This window comes from Macaca fascicularis, chromosome X, assembly GCF_037993035.2.
Source record: "Macaca fascicularis isolate 582-1 chromosome X, T2T-MFA8v1.1".
NCBI lineage: Eukaryota > Metazoa > Chordata > Mammalia > Primates > Cercopithecidae > Macaca > Macaca fascicularis.
In genome coordinates this window covers 6,711,847-6,736,042 of record NC_088395.1, presented here as the reverse complement: position 1 = coordinate 6,736,042, position 24,196 = coordinate 6,711,847, and the positions used below count along the sequence as shown (strand labels likewise).

The 24,196-nt window shown below is 45.0% G+C and overlaps 1 protein-coding gene across 4 annotated transcripts in view; it reads left to right on the top strand.

The window, feature by feature from the left end:
• PUDP (pseudouridine 5'-phosphatase) overlaps positions 1–24,196 on the top strand; it is a 175,018-nt gene that overhangs the window by 59,652 nt on the left and 91,170 nt on the right. For all 4 annotated transcript variants that reach the window (XR_006695338.3, XR_012429965.1, XM_015443417.4 and 1 more), the window contains exon 3: positions 10,444–10,673. Coding sequence is in view for 2 of the 4 variants with exons in the window: in XM_015443417.4 (XP_015298903.3) it covers positions 10,444–10,673 (230 nt within the window). In the remaining 2 variants the exon portion in view is untranslated. The remainder of the gene's footprint in view (positions 1–10,443; positions 10,674–24,196) is intronic.

The following is a 24,196-nucleotide window of genomic DNA, read 5'->3' as shown; positions in this document are numbered from 1 at the left end:
TGATACTGATAACGAGATTCTAGAGAAAGGTGCTTCTTTGGTTCGAGGAGTTTATGCCGATCACATTTCAGTGACCCCAGAGAACATTAGACAGCGCCTGTTGCCACAAAGCAAGCAGCCAGCTGTGGGTAGAACAGCAAAGGCAGTCGGATGCTCATCCCCTGTATTGCCCTGGGACCAGCAGACCAAATAAATGCAAACTGGACTCTTGCAACTGTTTGTTTGAAGATTTGAAAGGAGTTAGTTTATATTTATTTTCATAACTGCTTTATTTCTGTCAGTATTTAACGTTTGCCAAAAAAGGAAACACAGGTTTCCCACACTGTCTCCCCGTCAAGTATCACAAATTTGTGTGTCAGGTACCAGAATTTGAGAAAGATAATTAAGGTGGTTTAAGGTCATCTCACAGATAGAACCTCAGTCTATCCAAGTTTTCTCCTCCAGGGTCAACCCACTGTATTAGCTTCCTAGTAGTGCTGTGTTAACAAACTCGGTGGCTTAAAGCTGCAGAAACTTATTGTCTGACACCTCAGAAGGCTAGAAGTAAGGAGTCAAGGTGTGAGCAGGGCTGCACTCCCTCTCAAGGCTCTAGGGAAGGATCCTTCCTGTCTCTTTTCAGCTGCTGGTGGTTGCCGGCCACCCTTAACTTTCCTTGGCTTGTACCTTCAACTCCCCAATCTCTGCCTCCATTTTCACATGCCCTCCCTTGTCCTGTGTGTCTCTGTCTCCAAATTTCCCTCTCCTTTCTTTGGACTTAGGGTCCAACCCTAATTTAGTATGGCCTCATATTAACTTGATTACATCTGCAAAGACCCTATCTCCAAATAAGGTCCTATTCCCACGTTTTAGGTGAACGTGAATTTTGTGGGGAGAGCACTGTCAAGCCAGTACAGCTCCACCCATACTTTCCTACTCCCAGCTCAGACTGCCACTGTTCAGGGTGCCCCAGGAGGGCCCTGAGCTGGGGCGTGGACTCAGTCAGTCGTGTTTGGCTGGAGTGTTCCACGAGGTTCAGCCAGTCTTGCCAGAGCCTTGCTCCTCTTCCAGGCCCCCAACCCAATTCCTTTCTCCTGTTTCCTTTCCTTCCACACTACCACACTCTCTCACGCCCAAGATATAGGTTAGTCACTCAATTCCATAAGCCGGATTCTGTGGTGCAAATTCCATTAAGTGGCGATCCCTGATACTAGCTTTGAGTTGGTGCAAGGTCCCTAGTAAATTCGGAGTGAAGATCTGCACACAGCCAAGGGCCCTCTCCCACCCAGCAAGCACCTTTTCAAAAGAGCAGAATTCATTTGGAAGGCCTAGAAAAAGGAAGGAGGTGCTCTGCCAAAATCAATGATGTCTGAGAAAGAAGCATGCTCCCTAGAGCTTGGAGAAGATCAGAAGAGGGATAGCCTGAGGCATGCCTCTGCAGTAAATCATTAAGAGACGCCCACTCACAGCAGCTGTGGCTACCAGAAGTTTCCTGTGAGGGAACTAAAAAGCGCACAGTAGTGTTTGTAAGTGATGGTTCCATTTTAATAGATAAACATACAGAACTTATAAAAAGTCAAGAATCTATATTGGCCAGATTTCCTAAATTAGTTAATATTTCTCTTAAATTTATACTTAAAGTCACAATTTTTAAAACTATATATATGAATGTGAATACTATATGCTTTGGGGAATTTGACTTTGGTTATTTTCTAGTGTCAAGACAGTAGTTAAAGCGATCAGCACAGATTTTCTTCCATAATATACTATTGCAATAGAGAAAAGAGACCAATGTGAAACTGGACTCAACATCAATTAGCCCAGAGGTGACTGGGCATTTTAAAGGGAAATTCAGGGAGTAGGGAGGGGTCAGCAGAGGCTCAGCAGAGTCGGGGAAGTGAAAATTGCAGAAAGCGGGAAGAGGGTTTGGTCTGTGTGAAGCTGTCTGGGTTTCACTGGTGCTGATAGAAGTCAGGCTCCTGCCCTCCCACAGCGGCTTGTCTGCAGGGGTGGCTGGAACCAACGATCAGTTATTTTGGCAGCCTTGAGTTTTCATAGGCAAGTACTTTAAGGGGGCTAGAGTCATCTATGGGGGTGACCTTGAGCTGTTGAACTTGTTCAAGTCTTTCTAGGCCACTGTGGGGGCCTTGTGGAGAAAAAGACTCAGAGCAGCCTGGATAGAGTCTGGTCCAGGAGACACTTACCACTGAGCATGCCCAATCCATTTATCACAATGGTAGCAACCTGTCCTCATGGAATTATGTTTCCTTCAATAAATCTTGAACAAGAAATAAATGCATCAGCATATGTTTTTTAAAAGTTAAACAGATGTTAAAGGAGGTTTGCTAAAATCCATTTCGTGGACCCCTTTGTGAATACCTGACCTACACAGCTTACCCCTTATGATTTAAAGTTAACTTGCATCCATTTTATGGAATCCCGGGTGCCTGTTTGACCTGCAGACATCTTTCTCCCTTCTTGGTCACTCTCTCAGGGCATCAGCTCTTCACACAGCAACAGCTTCCTGTGTGTGGCCCCTGACTGTCCATTGATGACCAAAGGCTCCTGGACTCGCCAAGTTGCTCACGTAAGACCCAGGGTTCAGAGAGTGAGACAAGTCCTTGCATTGTAAAGTGCCAAAAATTCTAGTATTCTAAAGCACAGTGTTGTTCAGAACATAGTACCCTTGTGAGATCACGTGTGACATTTGTGAAGAACCTGGAACAGATGTTTCCTTAGGAAGCCTCGCAACAGTAAGTGCTTTCAGCTCGCTCAAGGAACTTCAAGTAGGCAAGAAATAAGAGTGGAAACCCTGCATTACTCCATCAGATCTTGAAAGTTTTCCCTTGGATAAATGTGCCTGTCAGTCACATCAAATCATATCCCCTGCCTCCGTTCGCTGTACCACAACAGTGAAGTCTGCTGGGGCGTCTGTGCTCCCTGGGTACACATTCTCCAGGGGCAGCATCTTACGAGAGAGTGACAAGTATGTCATGTGTAGAGGAGAATGCTAACCGCTTCATGAGAAGGCTCCCCACCATGAACTTGGATAACTGGATGCTGTTTTTGTAACGTATTTATTTTTTAATTGACAAATATAAATCGTATATAGTTATCAAATACACAACATGTTTTGAAGTATGTATACATTATGGAGTGGCTACGTCAAGCTAATTAACACATCCATCATCTCACTTCCTCTTCATGTTTTGTGGGGATAACACTTAGAATCTAGAATCTGAGTAATTTTCACGTAGCCAAATGTTATTTTTAATGACCTTTGCCTTAATTGTCAATTCAATATCGGTCATAGATATTTATTGAGGGCCCAGCATGTGCCAGCCAAGCATGGCCTCCTAATTGGAAACACAAACCCTAAGAAACTCCAAGCATTGTTGTGTAGCGCAGGGGCCATCCTCACACCCCCACAGCCAGCATTCAGCTTGCTTCATAAGCCATGGATGGAATCAAAGGAAAACTAGCTCGCTTTCCCACTGTGTATCTGAAATCACTTTCTATTCCATGCTGCACACATGTACTGCAGGGAAAAAGAATGATTCCTGCCCCTACTCCTGCCTTCCATTCCTAAGAACAGAGGGGTTGGAAAACAGAGGGTGGGAAATAAGCGGTTTATTCACTGGATGTCTGCGTGGGGTCTTGGGAGCGCAGAGGTTATGACTCATTCTTGATACATACAACTGAAATAACTGCAGGCAGCTGCTGGAGGTGTTGCAGTGAATCCCAGAGGGTTACAAGGGTGGGAGGAGCCTGATAAAGTTTCCAGGAAGTGATAGCACATGAGCTATGTCTTCGCCCGCAAAGATGCAGGTAACAGCTCAGACTCTGAGCCTTAGGAAGAGGGTGGAGGCCAGAGGGTGGCAGGGTTTCTCTGTAGTCCTCGGGAAGTGAAACTGCCTCACAGGAAATAAAGCAATACCAATCAGGCAGTTTCTTTCTATGTATATTTGAATATTGTCATTGTTTTTAAAATCACACATGACATACTTCTTTTTTTTCTTCTTTTTTTTGTTGTTGAGACAGTCTTTCTCTGTCACCCATGCTGGAGTGCAGTGGCGTGATCTCGGCTGACTGCAACCTCCGTCTCTTGAGTTCAAGTGATTCTCCTGCCTCAGCCTCTCGAGCAGCTGGGATTACAGGCATGTGCCTCCATGCCTGGCTAATTTTTGTATTTTTAGTAGAGACAGGGTTTCACCATGTTGGTCAGGCTGGTCTGCAACTCCTGACCTCAAGTAATCCACCCACCTCGGCCTCCCAAAGTGCAGGGATTGCAGGCATGAGCCACCATGCCCGGCCAAACTTGACATATTTCTAAGGAGCGAGAAAGAGCAGCTGTCTGTCCACCGCCTGCCCCCCAACCTTAAACCGCATCCCAGGCAGCTTGGTGTTATAGCTGATATTGCCTGCGTCGGCCCTCCTCTCCTGATTTATTTTAATCCTCATATGCTCTTTCTTCTTCTGGGTGTTGTTCTTTTCTAGCATTCTGTTTTTGTTTTAAGGACTCAGTAACTTATATGTCTCCGTGAATACTAATTATTATCATGACTGTTGCTTCCTCGCCCACTTTTCTCTGGATTGTCATTTTTTTCTGGCAGATTCCTGTCTTCTGCCTGTTTGAGTCTTCTTCCACAAACACCTGGCAGTGTCTGTTCTGCTCATTCACATTCCAGAAGAGAGCACTTATGTATTCATTTCCTGGGGCTGCTGCCACAAGATACCGAAAACTCAACAACTTCTAATAACAGAAATTGACTCTCTCCCAGTTCTGGAGACCAGAAGTCTGAAATCAAGGTGTCTCAGGGCCACACTCCCTCTGGAGGCTCTAGGGGAGGATCCTTCCTGCGTCTCCCAGCTCTTGAGGGCTCTAGGCATCCCCGGGCTTGTGGCCACATCGCTCCAATCTCTGCCTCCGTTTCCACGTGGCAGAGTGAGCTCATCTCAAGATTTTTAACTTAATTACATCTCTAAAGACGCTTTTTCTAAACAAGGCAGAAGTACCATGGGTGAGGACTTCTGTTTGGGGGTCACCATTCAACCCACTGCTCTCAGTCACACATAGCTTTTGAAGCATAACACCTGCTGTTCAGGCAGTTGCGAAAGTAGCCCCTAAGAAAGACAGCATGCCAAAGCACCTTCCCTATGGTGGGGTGGGGTGACAGGGGCCAGGCACCCTTAAGATGCCCATGCAGGAGGTGGAGGCTAAGCAGAATCCCACAGGTATGTCTGGTCCTGGGATAGCGTCAGTGTCTTCTCACAGGTAGCCAGGCGGCATCCATCAGCTGACCACATCTTCTGCCCCAGTGGCACGGGCTGTCTTCCATGTCTCACTTTATAGAGCTCTTCTAGACTGAGGCCCAGGACATGGTTATCAGCACACAGCATTAATGACATGCATGGCCCTCTAAGCGGTTCCCTCTCCCCCTTTGCGTTGTCAACCCCGGGTACCCCCTACTTGCTTCTGTTGCTCACTGCACGTCTCAGGTAGTACAGAGAATGTTCAGGCTCCTAGGGTTCTGATGGCCAGATCACCCAACAGAAGAATGCCAAGAACACCTGAGACCGTGCGGCAGCTGCCTGTCTCCTGCCTCTTTCCTTAATTGCACATCCCTGTTCTCACCCACCTTGGGTCTCTAGGATGGAGGAAAGCAGGAGCATTTTTTCCCACCCACAGTGCTGATTCTCCACATTCCCCAGTTCTTGCCCTGGAGATGTGTCCTGTGAGCTGATTGTTTGAAGCAACAGATATCTAGATATCTGTCTCTCTGCCCTTCCTGTAAACCCAGGGAAGCACGCCAAGTGCTAGGAGCTGGGAACTGGAGTTCATTTATACACATAATTAAGCAGCTTCTCCCTAGAACAGAACTCCATTTACACTTTTTAGTCTTTTACTTCTCAGGGAAAGCCACTGAGTAAGACAAAGTTTGTGTGCAATCTTTAAAAGATGCAAAACTTTGTGAAGGCATCAGGCAGTTTTGAATCAGGTGATTAGGATTGTTTGTTCCTGACAATACACTGGAGCTTTATCTGATGATAACGACACTGGCTAACACTTATCTGAGGCTTCCTCACCCATGTCACTTTCTAGACATTGTTCTTGTGAATTAATTCCATGAGGAACATTAATCATTACTCTTTGACACATGACAAAATTGAGGCCCAAAGAGGGCATATAATTGACGGATGTCCCGTAGTCTCTGACTGTGGTCATAGTCTTCTCTTGGCTTTCATCTTCATAGGAGTCCCAAGCATTTTGAAGATCTCAGTATGCTGTGGTGGTGTAAAGCAGTCATCCAAAACCATTTTTGATTCATTCTCCATCAATAAGAGTGTTGAGCTGCGTTCTAGTCTAGACACATTGGTGTGCATTTGTTTATCTACTGCACTGTTACAGCTGGTACCTTAGAAAGAATTCACAGCAATAGAAATGCAAGAAGGATAAGCTAAAATAAAATAATCGACCGGGCACAGTGGCTCACATCTCTAAGCCCAGGGCTTTGAGAGGCTGAGGCAAGCGGATTACTTGAAACAGAACTTCAAGACTAGCTTAGCTAACATAGGGAGACCCTGTCTCTACAAAACATAAAAAAAATTTACCAGACATGGTGACATGCACCTGTAGTCCCAGCTATTCGGGAGGCTGAGGCTGGAGGATTGTTTGAGCTCAGGAGGTCAAGGCTGCTATGATTGTTCGACTCTACTCCAGCCTGGGTAGAGCTGATCCTGTCTCAAAACAATAATAATAAAATAATCTGTTTAAGTGTTTAAAATTAATAGCACCAAAGTACTTTAAGAAAATTTTCTTTATACAGTGTGTTTTACAGAGCCATGTGTTTAAATGTGCTCCATTTTTTAAAAATACTGGTTTAAAATTGTGTGATCCAGCAATTTAAAAATCTTGTTTTAAATTCAGATAGTTTTGATACTCAGCTTTAATCACTGTTTATATCCAGACAAAAGTTCACAATTGGCTAATTTTTTTTTTTTTAGATGGAGTCTGGCTGTGTCACCCAGGCTGGAGTGGAGTGGCGCTATGTCGGCTCACTGCAACCTCCACTTCCTAGGTTCAAGCGATTCTCCTGCTTCTGCCTCCCAAGTAACTGGGATTACAGGACACACTGCCATATGTGACTGTCTCTTTAAAAAAAAAATTAGAGCCTTTCTTTTATCTCATCCATCAGTTAGGTTAAGGTTTAAATTGAAATTTAGCTAATAAATGTAGTCCTCTGTGATACTAATCAGTGGTTGTTGCAAACTAATGAAATAGTGTGGCATTTTAGTATTTTTAACTAATGGATTCAAGTTCTGTAGAAGCTCTTCAGGTGGAGTACTTCTACACTGATTGAATATGTTTTTATGTGTGGAAGTGTGTGTATGTGTTCATGAGATCTGTCATTTTCTTGTCTGGCTTTTGTCTGGTTTTGGCATCAGGGAAGTGCTGATGTAAAATGAGTTGAGAGGTGTTCCCTCCAATTTCCTGAAAAGTCTGTTTAGAATTGGCATTCTTTTTTTTCTTGGAAAGTTGGTAAATTTACCAGCGAGGCCATTTGATCCTAGATGTGGGAAGGAGGTTTTTAACTACGAATTCAATTCCTTTCATAGGCAGAAGGCTATTCAGGTTATTCGTGTCTTCTTGAGGGAGTTTTGTATCTTTCAAAGAATTATCTCATTTCATCTAAATGGTCAAATGTGTTGGCATTAATCCTATAGTAATTAAGTTTTTATCATTTTATCGATGTTAGGATCTGTAGTGATGTCCCCTCTTTCCCTGCTAATGTTGGTACATTTGGATCTTCTTTATTTTTTTGATCAGTTTAGCTAGGAGTCTACTAATTTAATTGCTCTTCTCAAACAACTCACTTTTGATTTAGTTGGTTTTCTGTGTTCTACTTTCTATTTCATTGATTTTCTCTCTCGTGTTTATTATTTCCTTCCTTTTATTTGTTTTGGGTTTAATTTGCTCTTTTCCTTCACTTTCTTAAGGTAAAAGCTTAAATCATTGAACTTCTTTCTTTCAGGTTTTCAGTGTGACAACTTAGATCACTTATTTGAGACCTTATTATGTAACATATCACTCAAAGCCATCAGTTTTCCTCTAAGCAATGTTTTAGCCACCTCCCAGAAATTTTGATAGTTTTTAGTTCTCTACAAAATATTACCTAGTTTCCCTTTGTGGTTTCATCTTTGACCCGTGTCTTACATAGAAGTGTAACATCCAAATATTTGTGATTTTCTACATTCCTTTCTATTATTAATGTCTATTTTAATTCTGTCATCGTTAGATAAGGTATTCTGTATGATTTTAAGTATTTTATAATTTTTGAGAATACTTTTATCGCGTATAATAGGATCTTGTTGAATGTTCCATGTGCACTTAAAAATAATGTGGTTTCTGCTGTTGTTGGGAGAAGTATTACATAAACGTCAGCTAGGTCAGGTTGCTTGACAGTGGTTCTGAAGTCTGCTGTATCCTTACTTCTTTTCTGTCTACTTGTTCTATCAATTACTGATAGAAGAGTTTTAAACTTCCTTCTACATTTGTGTTTCTCCATTCAGTTCTATTGATTTTTTTCTTTATGCATTCTGAAGCTCTGCTATTGGATGTTTACACATTTAGAATTATGTCTTATTGATGAACTGTGACCTATTTGTCATTATGAAATGTCCCTATTTATCCCTGATGATAGTCATTCATTGTTCTAAAGGCTTGTTTGTTATTAATGTAAGTAACCTGGCTCTCTTTTGAGCAACAGTTATGTGTTATGTAGTTTTCTCTCCTTTTATTTTCAATCTGTCTGTGTAGTTATATTTCAAGTAGGTTTCTGTAGACAACATGTAGTTGGGTCTTTTGTTTTTCTTTTTTATTCTGGTAGTGTCTATCTTAGGTGTGTTTATAATACTTATAAAGCCATTACATAAGGTCATGATCTGCTAATTCCATCTATCTCTGTCATCTATCATTTCTGTGTCTATTTCTCCTGATTGCTTTTTTTTTCCCCCCCTCCTGGTTGTGGGTGGTATTTGCTTCTTTGCAGGCATAGTAATTTTTGATTGAATGTTAGACACTATGAATTCTACACCCAGTGGAGTGCTAGATTTTGCTCTATTTCATTTGCTTTATTTAACTTTGTCCTGGAACTACATTATGATCTGTCCATGCCTTCCTTTTAAAAATCTCTAGAGGGTCAGGTGCTCCAGATATCTGTTACCTTACCCTGAGTGACTTTAGGTGTTTGGAAAAAATGACTATGTTGATTCTTTTGTGTAACTGTTGACAAAGTAGGATCATTAAATCATGATATTATTAAAATAGGCATGATTATACAATTATTTAAAATACAGTTTTAGGCCAGGCATGGTGGCTCATGCCTTTAATCCCAGTACTTTGAGAGGCTGAGGCAGGCGAAGCACCTGAGGTCAGGAGTTCGAGACCAGCCTGGACAACATAGCTGGGCGTGGTGGCACGTGCTTGTAGTCCCAGCTACTCGGGAGGCTGAGGCAGGAGAATTGCTTGAACCTGGGAGGCCGAGGTTGAAGTGAACCGAGATCAGCTATTGCACTCCAGCCTGGGCAACAGAGGGAGACCCTGTCTCAAAAATAAAATAAAATTTTAGACAAACCATCACACCTTGTGTGGATTTAGATGTTCCTGTTGTGCATCAGCATAAGTTAAAGGTGGGAAGGACTCCTGGTATTTTCAATTCTTTCTGATAACTAGTCCTCTCGTAATTGGCTCTATGACGACCTCCATGAACTCATGCGGTCCCTATCGTTAATCCGTATGGCTAATGACAGTGTGAAGATTGTTTTTTCATATGGCACGTTGCTGTTGATCAGCTGTGTTCAGCAACTTTCTTTTGTCCCCTGATCCCTTGTTAAGTAGCGCCACAGCCGTCCCTCAGCTGCAGCCTTCTTCAGCATCTGGTGGAGGCCTTTGTGTAATTTCCTCTCCTTAGCAGGGTGAGGAATGATTGAAGTGTTTTCTGTAGAATACAGCGCTTTTGTGGAAAACACCAAAAACATAGTCCTTGTGTATTTACTGCTTTGGAATAAAATTATGGTTCAGCGAGGCCCTGCCGTGGGGCTTTCCCTGGTGCCCTGGCCAGATCCCAGGTCCGGTCACCTCCTGGGCCTGCTCGCTGCCCTTCTCCGCGTTTCATAAAGAGGCCCAGCAGACAAAGCCGCAGTGCCTCCCAGTGTGCTCCTCTTCTGTTCCTTTGGGAAATGCATCGCTCAACCCCCAATAGCTTTTTTGATTTTTTGGTTTGGTTTGTTTTGAGCAGTGATGTTTTGGAGCTGACAACCCCTTTTAGACAATGTGCCCTAGGCCAGAAATTCCTCAAAAGGGGCAGCCTGAGTGTGTTGCCGCACAGCTGGAGGGACCGTCCCTGGAAGAAGGCCTTGTGGTGGAGGCCTCGCTCCTCACCGCAGTACTTCCCTCCTCCTCCACAGGGGCTGAGAAACTCATCGTCCACCTGCGGAAACACGGCATCCCCTTTGCGCTGGCCACCAGCTCAGGGTCCGTGTCGTTCGAGATGAAGACGAGCCGCCACAAGGAATTCTTCAGCTTGTTTTCCCACATTGTGCTGGGAGATGACCCTGAAGTGCAGCACGGCAAGCCAGACCCCGACGTCTTCCTAGCTTGTGCCAAGAGATTCTCTCCCCCTCCTGCTATGGAGAAGGTAAGCGGATGCTGGTGACACAGGCCGTGTTCCACGACCACGTTCCACCAGATAATATCTACGTAGTGTTTGCTAAATGTGGAAAGTTGTGGTTTGTGCTGTTGAAGGCCAGTTTGCAGTGCTCCCTAGAACTTGGGTATGTGGGCAGGGAGATGGTCTGACTTGGAAGATTTTGTGAGGAATTGTGGCCACACCTAAGTCACCAGGCCAGGGAGACTCAACCAGAATCCACTGGGTCTCAGGGACAGTCTGAGAAGCTTACAGTGCCAGAACAGGGCCTATTCAGACATTTTCCAGGGAAACGGTGGTTCTAATGATGTGGGGCTTAAAACAGTCTTCTTGTCTAGGTGCAGGCTTTAAGGTGAGTATTCACTGCAGTTCAGATGTAAATCACTAAAACTCACTTCCCCTCCCCAACTGCTTATAGAGTGCTCATTGGTTACTGCAGAGCTTTTGCTTGTGTAGTGACGTTGGGTTTTTATCGCCAAGTTTTTGGACTTCCATCCATTTCTCCATTGGAAAGTGGCAGCTGGTGGGCTTGTATGCTGTGGCAGCCCCTGTCCTGCACCACAGCTTCTTGACCATGTAGGGTATGCGGTGGAGATGGCCCCTGGCTCCCTCTTCTTGTTATACAAGGCTCCTTCCCAGGTGACCTGGGCAGAGCGTTTAGGGAGCTGACTGCTCGTGGTGGCTGGGCCTGGCTCCAGATTTCTCTGACCGCTCTGTGACTGCCAAGATGGAGTCCTTGGCCTGAATGATCTGCAGATAGAGATTCCAGAGTCACAGCAAATCACCCTTGAAAGGGGGGCTCCCGCTGGCGATGTAAGTGTAAGCAGCTGGGGAGGGCATTCGTCGGGGAGTCCCTGCAAATGCCTGCTTCCCCTGGGTTCCTGCATGTGAGGACTTGTGTGGTTTGTGGGGAAGAGCCTTTCAGTGAGAGGTCTTTTTCAGGCCTCACCTCTCATCACTAACGAGTGATACCAATCATGAGCTCAGGGGAATTACTCAGAAACCTCCTTCCCAATAAAGCTGAGCTACTGGAGTAGTCTTGAAAGACCTGGTTTTTGTTGTTGTTGTTGTTGTTTTGTTTTGTTTTTTGACCAGGGTGCAACTTACTACCTTGAACCTATAGAGGCAGCTGGAACCTGTGCCTCAGTACACAGGCCTCTGATTCTCTGAAGCTAAGTGGGCATCCAGCAATTCACTTGAATTCTGACACTGACTCCTACGATTAGCCCAGACCCCGAAGGTTAAGGCCCCAGTCCTACAAGACGCCCATCGCACATTCCAGGGGCCACCTGTACTTCTGATTGGCTGCAAATTGGGGGTTCCTGTGATCCTCTCTTCAGGTCTAATAATTCCCTAACATAACTGACAGAGCTCAGGAAAACACTTTCATACACTTGCTGCTTTGTTATGAAGGGTAAAACTCAGGGACAGCCAAATGGAAGCAAGGCATTGGGCAAGGTACAGCAGGTGATTGCAGCGCTCCCCTGCCACCTCTGGGCACATGACCCTCCCAGCACCTCCATGTGCTCACCAAACTCAAAGCTCCCCAGGCCCCTCATGTAGAGGTTTTTATGGAGCTTTCTTATGTAGCTGTGAATGATGACATCACTGCCGATTGCTCATTGAACTCAATCCAGGCCAAGGTGCCCTCCCTGGAGATGAGGGGGAGGGGTGAAAGTTCCAGTTTTGTTTGTTTGTTTGTTTGTTTGTTTGTTTTGAGATGGAGCCTCGTTCTGTTGCCCAGGCTGGAGTACAGTGGCATGATCTCGGCTCACTGCAACCTCTACCTCCCGGGTTCCAATAATTCTCCTGCCTCACCCTCCTGAGTACTCAGGATTACAGGCATGTGCCATCGCGCCTGGCTAATTTTTGTATTTTTAGTAGAGACAGGGTCTCATCATGTTGGTCAGGCTGGTCTCGAACTCCTGGCTTCAGGTGATCCACCTGCCTCAGCCTCCCAAAGTGTTGGGATTGCAGGCATGAGCCACTGTGCCCGGACCCAGTCTTCTAATCGCATATTTGATCTTTCTGATGTCCAGACGCTGTCCTAAAGCTATCCTGGGTCCACCAGAGGCACTTCATTAGGTTGAAAATGGCTTGTTAATGACTCAGAAATTCCAAGTGTTTTAGGAGCTCTATATCATGAACTGGGGACAAAAACTAGGTGTGTAATTTTTATGATGCCATAGCTATAAACAGTCATTGAAAGACAGTGGGACATTCTTAGCAATACACATACCTGGGCTGATTGAAATCTCATTCCTGATTTAAGTCTCATTACTGAATTCAACTTGACTGCAATTGCTTGACATGGGACATGCCTGAGACCTCCCAGCTAGTAAGTCAGAGAGTCAAGGCTGAGCCTCCAGGTGCGGCTGGAACAGGTCCCAGTGGGAACATGTATCTGCTTCTTATGTCTGGACATGTGTATGTCTGCATGCTTGGCATCCTGTTACAAATTCCACTGAAACATGTTCATTTTTCCTCAGAATTTCCCCCTTATGAAAGAATTATTCCATAGCTTCAGGCTATAAAGTCTTCTTCCCAGAAACACCATTTTTGTTGTTGTTTAACCTGAGTTATTGTTCACAAGAAAAGTGAAGGTGCTGCACTCCATACACTATGTGTCAGAATCGATCAGAGTATGTTGGCACTTGCATTCAGTTCTGTATTTACAAGCTGATAAAGACAAGGTAAAATATTTGCCTTGTTAACATGAGCTGTTCTGTAGCTAAGGCAATTAAACGGAATTTCAAGTACAGGCAGTCCTTGTTTTGCAAGGCACTCTGTTAATGGAAACATGGTGTTTCCATGTGGGGTTTTTTGGTTTTGGTTTTGTTTTGTTTTGTTCTGTTTTTCAGATAGGGTCCCCTTTGTTGTCCAGGCCATTGGTGGCAGTAGCACAATCATAGCTCATTGCAGCCTCCATTTCCTGGGCTTAAGCAATCCTTCTGCCTCTGCCTCCCAAGTAGCTGGGAGCACAGGCACACACCACCATGCACAGCCGGGCGTGGCAGCTAACACCTGTAATCCCAGCACTTTGGGATGCTGAGGCAGGAGGATGCTTGAGCCCAGTAGCTTGAGACCAGCCAGGTCGACATAGCCAGACCCTGTCTCCACAAGCAATTAGCCATGTTTTAAAATGTTTATGGAAGCAGTGTGTATGTGGAAAGCACATGCTGCCATTGCATGGGACCAGTTATGGTGAAACCCACAAAGCAAGGGCCCTCATGAGCAGGACTTTCTCTCACAAGGTACCCTGCAAAAAGAGACCCATGGAATGAACTGTTTTAACATCCGGTTGTTCTCATTGACAATGTTTGTTTTAGACTTGTCAAAGAAAAATGAGCAGTTACATTTTTTAAAAGTCATTTAGCTCTTAGAAAGTCCTAAACATTTTCCTTATTATTAATCTACATTTACTTACAGATGTATTTATCTCTCATACTTCTTACTTAAAGACAGTTACACATTTTGGGTTTTCCTCCTGTGATGTGCATATTATAATACTAAAGGAAGATTTTCCCAAACTCCTGCCAGGGAAGCAGCCCCGGTTTTGTACTTGGCGTTTGTGTCAGGAATACAGGAGGCAGTGGCCAAGGGGTGTGTGGATGATCTTGGAGCTCTTCAGTCAGGCAGGCCCTGCTCTTGCTCTTGGCCGCAGTGTGGGTGTGAGCTCACAGGGGCAGCATGCCTCCAGAGTTCAAGGGCATTCCATTACATCAGCAGTCACTGAAGAGATTTCTGAATCTCTTAGGGAATTGATCATGCCATAGGTGTCACCAGGTTAATTAGGCACAGTAGTAGTAGTCATAGGAAAGTAGTCAAAAACAAGTAGGATCAAAGGGTTATTAATTATGTTAAATATTAATTCCCATCCTACTAGGAGAAAGTGTCCAACAGAGCCGACATTAAAGAATCAAGTTTTCACTGAGAATATTTTCTAAGTTATTCATGTATCATTATTTTGTTCTAAAAAATATAAAGCAAACATAAGGCCACCTTCAGGAGCCCCCCAGACCCCACCTTCAAGCTAATGAGCACCCATTGAGTGAAAGCACCCGCCCGCTGTGTGTCAGGCAGGGTGCGACATCTGCCAACACATCCCCTGAAGGCCAGAGATCCAGTGGGTAGAGGGCCTCCATGTGCCAAACGCCAGGTCCTGAGACTTGCGAGTGTGAGCACACTCATTGACTGGCCAGGACTTGAGAGACCAAGCTGGGAGGCACCCCAGGGCTCTCTGTTCCCAGCCACAAAAACGCCATCGTTGTTGTGAAACAAAAATGACGGCATTGCTTACATACCACTTCTAGGGTTGATATTTATTACAAGTAAAACCAGAAATCAAAAATCAATTTTTTTTTTTTGAGACAGAGTCTTGCTCTGTTGCCTAGGCTGGAGTGCAGTGGCACGATCTCGGCTCACTGCAACCTCTGCCTCCTGGGTTCAAGTGATTCTCCTGTCTCAGCCTCCCAAGTAGCTGGGATTACAGGCATGCGCCACCACACCTGGCTAATTTTTTTTTTATTTTTAGTAGAGATGGGGTTTCACCATGTTGGCCAGGCTGGTCTTGAACTCCTGACTTCAGGTGATGCCCACCTCGGCCTCCCAAAGTGCTGAGATTACAGGAGTGAGCCACCGTTCCTGGCTGTAAATCAATTTTTTACAGCCTAGCCATCACTATGCGTGTTTTAGTTTTCTTCTACTTCTTAATGTTGTGTTAGGAGCTGAATTTCAGGTTTTAAAAAAATATATTTTTGTTTTGTTTTTCTGTTCTATTTTCAAGGAAGTAATAAATGTTAAACTGCATAAATAGGTAGAGTAGACTCATTTTACCAGCGTGAGTTTTGTGTATATTCGGTATCTGTCTTTTTTTGTTTAATACCAGGGTTGAAGTTGCGAGATAATATTCACAATTAGTAAACAAGGAACGTGGTAGATTCTACTGTTTTTCCTGGAAACCTGCATATTTCTTAATGAATAAGGGCTAAATCCACATAAATAGGTAGATTGGGCTCATTTCACCAGCCTTTAGACATTTCTACTCACAGCCCAAACTATTATGCTATCACCTTGTTAAGAATACAGTCTTACAGGTGGTGGTTCATGCTTGTAATCCCAGCACTTTGAGAGTCCAAGGTGGGAGGATCACTTGAGCTCAGGAGTTCAAGACAAGCCTGGGAAACATAGCGAAACCCTGTCTCTACAAAAAATAATAATAATGATGATGATGATAAATTTGCCAGGTGTGATGGCACCTGCCTGTAGTCTCAGCTACTTAGGAGGCTGAGGTGGGAGAATCACCTGAGCCTAGGAGGTGGAAGTTGCAGTGAGCCGAGATCATGCCACTGCCCTCCAGCCTGGGTGACAGAGCAAGACTGTGTCTCAAAGGAAAAAAAGAAAATAGAGAATACATTCTGGGTGGTGGCTTAGGGATACGGGTGTTCTGTGAAATTCTTTGAACTGTGCTGTAGGCTGGACCATCTCTACAGTGCGATGTTGGGGGAGGCAGCTCTGCCTAGTGTGACAGGCAGACCAAAAGTTCACTCAGGCACAAATTAGAGCATCATAGGGGACTGGGGATGGCACAGGGCCTGAGATAAATGCTCAGCATTTTTACGGAGAAGAACAGAGGGTGGGATTAGTGCTCAGCAGGACAAGTCCAGCAGGAGTGCAGCCAACACAGAATCAATCGTGAGGACTTTGGAAACCAAGCAGAAAAGTTTACACATGGTGCAATAGGCATTTGAGCTCACTGGAAATTCTTAGAAGGACACTTTGGCCATGTCTGTGTTTTAGAGCTTAGTGGAGTACTGGGTGACGGATTAGAAATAGGCAGTAAGGGAGGAGGAAGTGCCAGGTGTGATTCCAATGTGATTCCTTCAGGGAACTTATAGTTCAGTTAGAAAAAAATTAGTAATGTCAAAAGTTACAGGAGGCTTAGGAGAAAGCAAAATTAAGAAAACTGTCACTGGGCATATATTCATATCAACTTGTACCAAATTTGAAGAACTTTTTGCATCTCTGCGACTCCTAGATTTAAAAAAAAAAAATGAAAAAAAGATGTAGCTAGTTAAAAATATATGTATTTTTCTAATACCTGTAACTACATGTGAAACTCACACAAAGTTTCATCTTATCCTTACCATACATTGCATATGTCCCAAAAGAATGCAGACAGGAGCAGGCAGGCTGTCAGTGTGAGCTGACCTCTGTAACTGGAACTTCTTTTCCTCTGAGAATAATAGAGAACAAATAGCTATATACTACTTATGTCCAATTTAAAGTTAATATTTGGGCCAGGTTCAGTGGCTCACACCTGTAATCTCAGCACTTTGGGAGGCCAAGGCGGGTGGATCACTTGAGGTCAGGAGTTTGAGACCTGCCCAGCCAACATGTTGAAACTTCATCTCTACTAAAAATACAAAAATGAACTAGGCATGGTGGTGCACGCCTGTAATCCCAGCTACTTGGGAGGCTGAGGCAGGAGAATCACCTGAACCTGGGAGGCAGAGGTTACAGTGAGCCGAGATTGTGCCATTGCACTCCAGCCTGGGTGACAAGCAAGACTCTTTCTCAAAAAAAAAAAAAAAAAAAGTTAATATTTGGTGACCAACTGAGCTTTGCTGGGCCTCTGGTTTTTGGGAGATTAGATGTTCCTTGAATCAGCTTCTTACCCTGCAACACTGAGTTAGGGACACAGCCACACTGGAGCTGCTCCAGAGGGTGAGGAGCGTCACCTGCCATTGTTTGCCACCCTCTGTGGGCCTCAGGGCCCCACAGCCTGGGTCCTCATTGCTCCAGCCTCAAGGCCACCTCCTCCTGTCACCCATTATCACTGAACAAAATAGACGTGCCTCTAGTCACTTATCCTTGGTATTATTTCATTTCCCTTTCTCCCTTCTTTCATTATTTAAAAAAACATAATAACAAGGACCTTCACGGATACTGTCCTTATACTTCTTTTCTTTCATTGAACTTGCCTTTGGGCTTGGTGTCCCTCCTGAGTTTCCTGGCATGAGGGCACTTGCTTAAACCAAATTGCACTGTCAGAGGAAATGTGTTTCCTTTACCCTCTTAGGTGCAGTGATTGGGGGCCTGTAAGTCAAACTAACAAAAGACAGACTGTCAAGAGTAAAGATAGATTTGTATTTACATACAACCAAGGAGATCACAGAAAAATGTGACTCAAGGAGGCAATTAGAATATCGGATTTGTATGTCATCTTAACATGGATGGGAGAGGGGCAGAAGGGCACACAGAAGAATAAACCACTTAGGAAAACTAAGTGGGCCGTTAGGAGACTAGATAGGGGATAAGATAGTTTTATAACATCTTTTAGAGCAATTTCTCATCCAGGTGCACAGGTGCTGACTTCTTATCTTTGGTGATAAGACTCACACTTCCCTGTTTGTGAAACTCCTGAGCATTGGATGTATGAGGGCGGAGGGCTAAATTCTTCTGGAAGGCTTTCCTTAGAAAGGGAAGGGAGTGCAGAAGCCTTCTGTTCCTGTACTTGATGCTTACTGTCTTCAGCTCTAATAACCCTCATGCCACTGTGGCATGTTCTGCAGTCATCTGCTTCTCCCGAACACCCCATCGTTACTCCCCTGCCCCTTCTCTGAATGCCCAGCACCCAGCACCAACGACAGGCCCTCTGCCTGCCCAGCGCACATGGCATTCTTGTTTCTAAACGACCCTGAGGTGCCCAGCCCCTGGTTCTCAGGTCCTGCCTTTATCCAGCCCGAGCAGCCTTACATCCATGTCCAGAACACTAGCCTTGGGGCATCTTGCTGTCCCAGATGACCTCGGTGTCCCTCAGTCTCGTTCTCATGTTAGTTGCCAGGCGCCACAGTCCCTGTTTCTGACCGCATCCTCTCCTCCTCACTTTCCTCCACACTGGGGGGCATTTCATCCTGGCGTCTGCTGCTCCTGACTGTTGAGACCACAGACATCCGTCTCCCATGCTCCTCCGCAGCGTCTCCCTCTGCTGGCTGCACCATGCCCATCCGCCCTCATCCACTGCTCCCACTGTTTCTCTCTGCACTTCCTCTCACCCAGGAAGTTCAGCAGTCCCCAAATGTCAGTGTCTGTGTGTGTGCAGCTGTTGTTTCGGTGTTCGTCTCACTCTGTCCCATCCCCCTGGGTGATCTCATCTGCTACTTGTCGTCACTATGCCTGACTCAAATCTTGGTTTCTGAACAGCTGTAGAGTCCTGGGCCCAGTGGTCTGGAAAAGGGCCTTGGGAAAATCTTATGTAAAAGTTCAGCCAGGCCACCCTTACTAGGAGTCTCAATAGAGGTTCTCCCACCTTAAATCTACTCTTGGGGACCCTGCTGCTTATCTGAGCCCCAGGCTCATTAATCTGCACTGCCTGAAATCATGAGCACCTCTGAAAACACGACAACACTCAGCATTTTCCCACATTCTCCTTCAGCCTGCTCCTGTCACTCCAGGCACCCTGGAGTCCCTCAGCCAACCTTGAAGCTTCTCATTGCACGAGGATTCTGTCTCCTCACATGCCATCTGCAGCCAGCAACCTCCTTTATCCATCCACTTCTTAGGCCTTCTCTTCTGAAAACCTCTCTTGTCCTCATTTGTACATTCCTTCCCTTCCTGAATTGAGGCTGTGAGTAGCAGCTGCTGTGTTGACTTCAAGGTCCATTCCCAGCCTGAGAACATAGACTCCTCCCCGGTCCCCACACCCAAATCAGAGGCTGTCAACGCACGATATACAGAAGCAGAAGCCAACAGACATGGAAGCCAGTCACTGATTCTGTAGGTAAAGAAACAGATTCACATCAAGGGACTCAATTCCCCTCCGTAAACTTTTACTGAACCTTTCATGTATGTGCCATTTTATCGGATTGCAAGATGCCAGGAATACTGAGTGATTTAGGAGCACACACTGTCATTTAGTTTTAATAATAGCCAATGTCATTTCTTACTTAACTAGAATTTAGTAGTTATTTCTTGCTCTTTGATTTTCCGTTCTTATAAACTCTTGGCAGAGAAACCCTACATTCCCAGCTATAGTGTGGCCTTCTATATTAGTCTGTTTTCATGCTTCTAATGAAGACATACTCAAAACTGGGTAATTTATACAGGAAAGAGGTTTAACGGACTCACAATTCCACATGACTGGGGAAGCCTCACAATCATGGCGGAGGGCAAGGAGCAGCAAGTCATGTCTTACATGGATGGCAGCAGGCAAAAAGAGAGCTTATGCAGGGAATCTCTCTCTTATAAAACCATCACATCTCATGAGACTTACTAGCACGAGAATAGCACGGGAAAGACCTGCCCCCCTGATTCAGTTACCTCCACCTAGTCCCTCCCACAACATGTGGGAATTGCGGAAGCTACAATTCAAGATGAGATTTGGGTAGGGACACAGCCAAACTCTGTCACCTTCTTTTTCTTTTCCTGTAGTGTTCCCCACAAATAGAGAAGGCATTCCACTTCTGTATTGTTATTTCACAAACCCCGACTGACACCTATTCTCGTGATCCTTGTCTCCATCTCCTGCCACTACAGCTGTAGCGATGTCAATGAGGAGGCTGTCTTTTTCACCTTCTGGCTCTCCTCCTCCCCTTGGGTGCATCATCAGCTTTGATAGGAGGTGGAGCTGTGCTTTGGCCAGGTCACAGCACAGTGAGTGTTCTGGCTTCTTGGCAAATCCATAGCCACCTGCGTTCCTCCAGACTGGTTTCCAGGGCTTACAGTTGAGGCAGAATCTGTCCTCCTCTGATGGAGAGCTGCGCGTCATTCTTGGGGAACTTGGGGCATTGCAGTGTTGATTTCAGGTTCACAGCCCTGCAGAGACCTCGACACAGGTTGCATACACATGGGTCCCTGTACTGTTTTGCAGAATTACGCCAGAGCTGAGCCATTCTTGGGGCACAGGGGTCTCTGGGAAAACACAAATTAGAGGCATGAGGCCCTTCTGCACTCTGTCAAATGCAGAGAAGTGAAGAAGTAATTTCACTAAATGCTAGAGAAAAACAGCAAATCTCAGAACAGAATGAACTTCTGTCCTCTCGTAATTACTCTTCATATGTCTTGCCTTCAGATATCTTCTTTATGCTCGACTGGAGAAATTCCAGGATGGCACTGTGCCCTGTGCTTTGTGTGGAGAAAATACTGATGGATGAATCCCTGGACCACTATTTCCCTTTTAAAGGCAGATACTTGTATAACAATGGAAAATGTAACAAGGCTTCATTTAATCAGCACTGTGCGTGTGCGTGTGTGTGTGTGTGTGAACGTGTGCATGCATGTGCACATGCACACACGTGTGTGTGTGATTGATATGTGTTATGGAAAAAGCTCATGTCTCTGGAAATACTTTCCAGCAAAAAACATCTAATAGCTTAATCTTTATAGCAGTGCAGGTTTTGGCCCTTTAACTTCCCTGATGTTGTAAACTAAAAAATTGCAGTCTCCATATACATTTTACTACATCCTCTAACACAGGAGTCCCCAATCCCCTAGCCACGGACCAGTACTCCATGGCCCGTTAGGATAAGCAGGGTGCACAGCAGGAAGTGAGCGGCGAGCGAGGCAGCATTACCACCTAGCTCCGCCTCCTGTCTGATGAGAGGCAGCATTAGATTCCCACAGGAGCATGAACCCTAGTGTGAACTGTACATGCAGGGGATCTGAGTTGTGTGCTCCCTATGAGAATCTAATGCCTGATGATCTGAGGTGGAACAGTTTCATCCCAAAACCAGCCCCTTTCACCCCTTACCCGTCTAGGAAAAATTGTCTTCTATGAAACTGGTTCCTGGTGCCGAAATGCTGGGAACCAGTGCTCTGAAACATGTATTTTTTTTATTTCTTGACTGTCACTCAAATGCCTTAAAAAGTCCATGCCTCGTAGTTCCTTGAAACACTTTTTAAAAGAACTAGTAGCCACTGTCAGTACAAATGCCACTACCCTACTCGGGGTATTTCGTTAGGTTGGCTGGTGACCAGCTGCGCATTTTTGGTAATAATACTGTGTTCACTCAGTCTTTTTGATAGCGAGGTTTCAAAGAACTAGCCAGTAAAAATAGAATCCGGACACTATCCCGCCATACCCTAGTGCATCAAGTTCTTTGGTCCTGCATTACCAGTTGTCTTCTACAATTGTGTCAATTTTCAAAATATCTTTTAGCTTTTAACTAGTAATTATTACTAATAATTATTGGATGTTTTGGGCTAAAACCTTGCTAAATGTTTAGCATCTCATTTAATGTAGTACCACAGATTATTGGCAAATTTGAGCATTGTTTCTCTTCACTGCGGTTGGAGGAGAATGGTATATTGAATACAGAGAACATGTGACCCATAAGTAGCGCTAGTGCTATTTGTATGTATGGCTCCCCACATTGCATTGCATAACATTGCCATAGTTGAGGAATCTGCTTTTTAAAAGTGTTTAGCCTGGGCTAATTTGCAATAAAGCCCGTGAACTCTCCCATCCCTGGACATGGTGTACCTTCCTTGTACCTTGTACCTTCCTCACCCGATCTGGCCTTCACAATGCTTGTGTACACATTCTCGGACTTGCCCTCACCCAAACTAGAATAGTGAGAATAACCAGCGAATTCAGCCTCGTTATGTTTGGGGATTTATACGAGGATCAAGGTGGCATTTCAGATTGTTGTGAAACAGATGGATCAGTCAGGAAATAATACCGGGGTAGCTGTCTTGCCAGTGGAGAGGGGGAGATAAACCCCTAGGCACCGGCTTACTTCCAACAGTAAGGTGCATCCTACTCCAATCAAATATTAACATGTAAAACTCGAACCAAGTCTCCTTCTGGTGATAGGACCTAAGCGAGCTGTGCTAACTCTCCCCTTAAGAACAGTGAGAAAAACTGGACAAAAACTCAAAAGCGTCTTTTTTGAAGGGATCTGATTACCCAGCAGGTAGTGAACAGTGGGACCCTTTAACCCTAGAGCTGTCCCCAGAAGAAGTGGCTAATGAGAATGAGAAGTGCAAGTTTGTTTGTTTGTTTTTTTGGTTTGGGGGCAGCGGGGCTGAGGTGGGAGAATCACTTGAACCCAGGAGGCAGAGGTTGCAGTGAGCTGAGATCACGCCTCTTATACAGAACCTAGTTTGAAAAGGAAGGGATATTTTAAGTCTTTTAAGATAATTTTAACTATTTTTCTTTCTTTAGCTCTATTTCTGTGTGTAGCTGTTTTACTACACCAGAATTCAGCAAGTTATAGTTTCTTAAGAGTTAGTTCCTATGTGGAAATTGAAGCCCTATCAGTAACCTTTTCCTCCTCGTGTATCTTCAAGTCTATTACCCAGCCTTAAACTTTGAATGGATCTTGTATCCATGCATGATTTTGTAACATCATGCATTTGTTCATTCAGAAAATACTGGGTGGCTGCAAAATTAGAACTCCAAAATGTTGACTCATTTCATTATAATAATATCAAAAACCCACATCTGTTCATGTCGCCATCAATCTCATCAGGTAAGTCTCAGTTCTGGCAAGCTGTCAAGCTTGTGGTGGTAGAAGCACGATTTCCAAAATTCTCAATTTCTCTAGAAAACTCAGACTTTTATTTTTGTCAACAAACTGAGTTATTTCCCTTGAAGTGGCCCTCTCTTGAGAAAATTTTCTAGAAAAGTTCTGCCAGATGCCCAAATCTTAGTAATCATCACTCACTGCCTGTCAGTCATTCCTTCAAATAAACATGAGGCTCCAGGAAAGAAAAACCATGATAAAGTGGGGATCTTGGAGCAGGGTGAGCACGTGGTTTCCTTGGAGACCAGAGGCTCACCTCCCCATGTGGCACACGTGCTTTAGAGGCCTTTTTCATCGTCTCACGACATCTTTAAAAAAACAGCCAACTCAAGGGCTGAGGCTGCATAAAAGTAGAGTGTGTACCACTCAGCGCAGATATTCCCAGGTGGAGCTGCGCTTTAATCTTCCTTCCGGAGTGCCTGCTGCGGGGCAGAGCACCGCGCTTGCCAGCAGGGCTCCGCCACTGGCCCTCCTGCATGCACGGGCCCCGGCTGTGTGGGCTGTTTTTCATGCCGACATTGCATTTGTACTGTGGATACCACTGTCGACACAGCATAGAAAGGTCACCGGTGCTTTAGTATTACTGTGGGTGTAGATTTGACTTTGTGGGCCCCCTGAACGTGCCTCAAGGACTCCCACGCTAAAAACAGCGGGCTTGGAGAATGAGAACAGCAAAGTAGCCTCCGTTACGAGCGGAATTTTCTGGAGAGTCCTTGAAAGGGACAGTGCGGGCTTCAATACCTGTGCATGTTATGCCAGCAGGCCTCAGGAAGTCTCCCCGCGGAGCTGGACCTGGTATGGGAATCGCGAGACCTGGTAACTAAGCAGTGGCACAGCTGTGCGCCCATGCTCAGGGTGACCTTTCGCAAAATGGTGCCACCAGAGTTGCTTTCCTCTGGCCTCCTTAGAAGGGTGCGTTTCTTCAGCAACAGCAGATTCGCAGTTCATTTAGGAAGGTCATTGGAAAATGGGCTCCAGCCTCCCAGG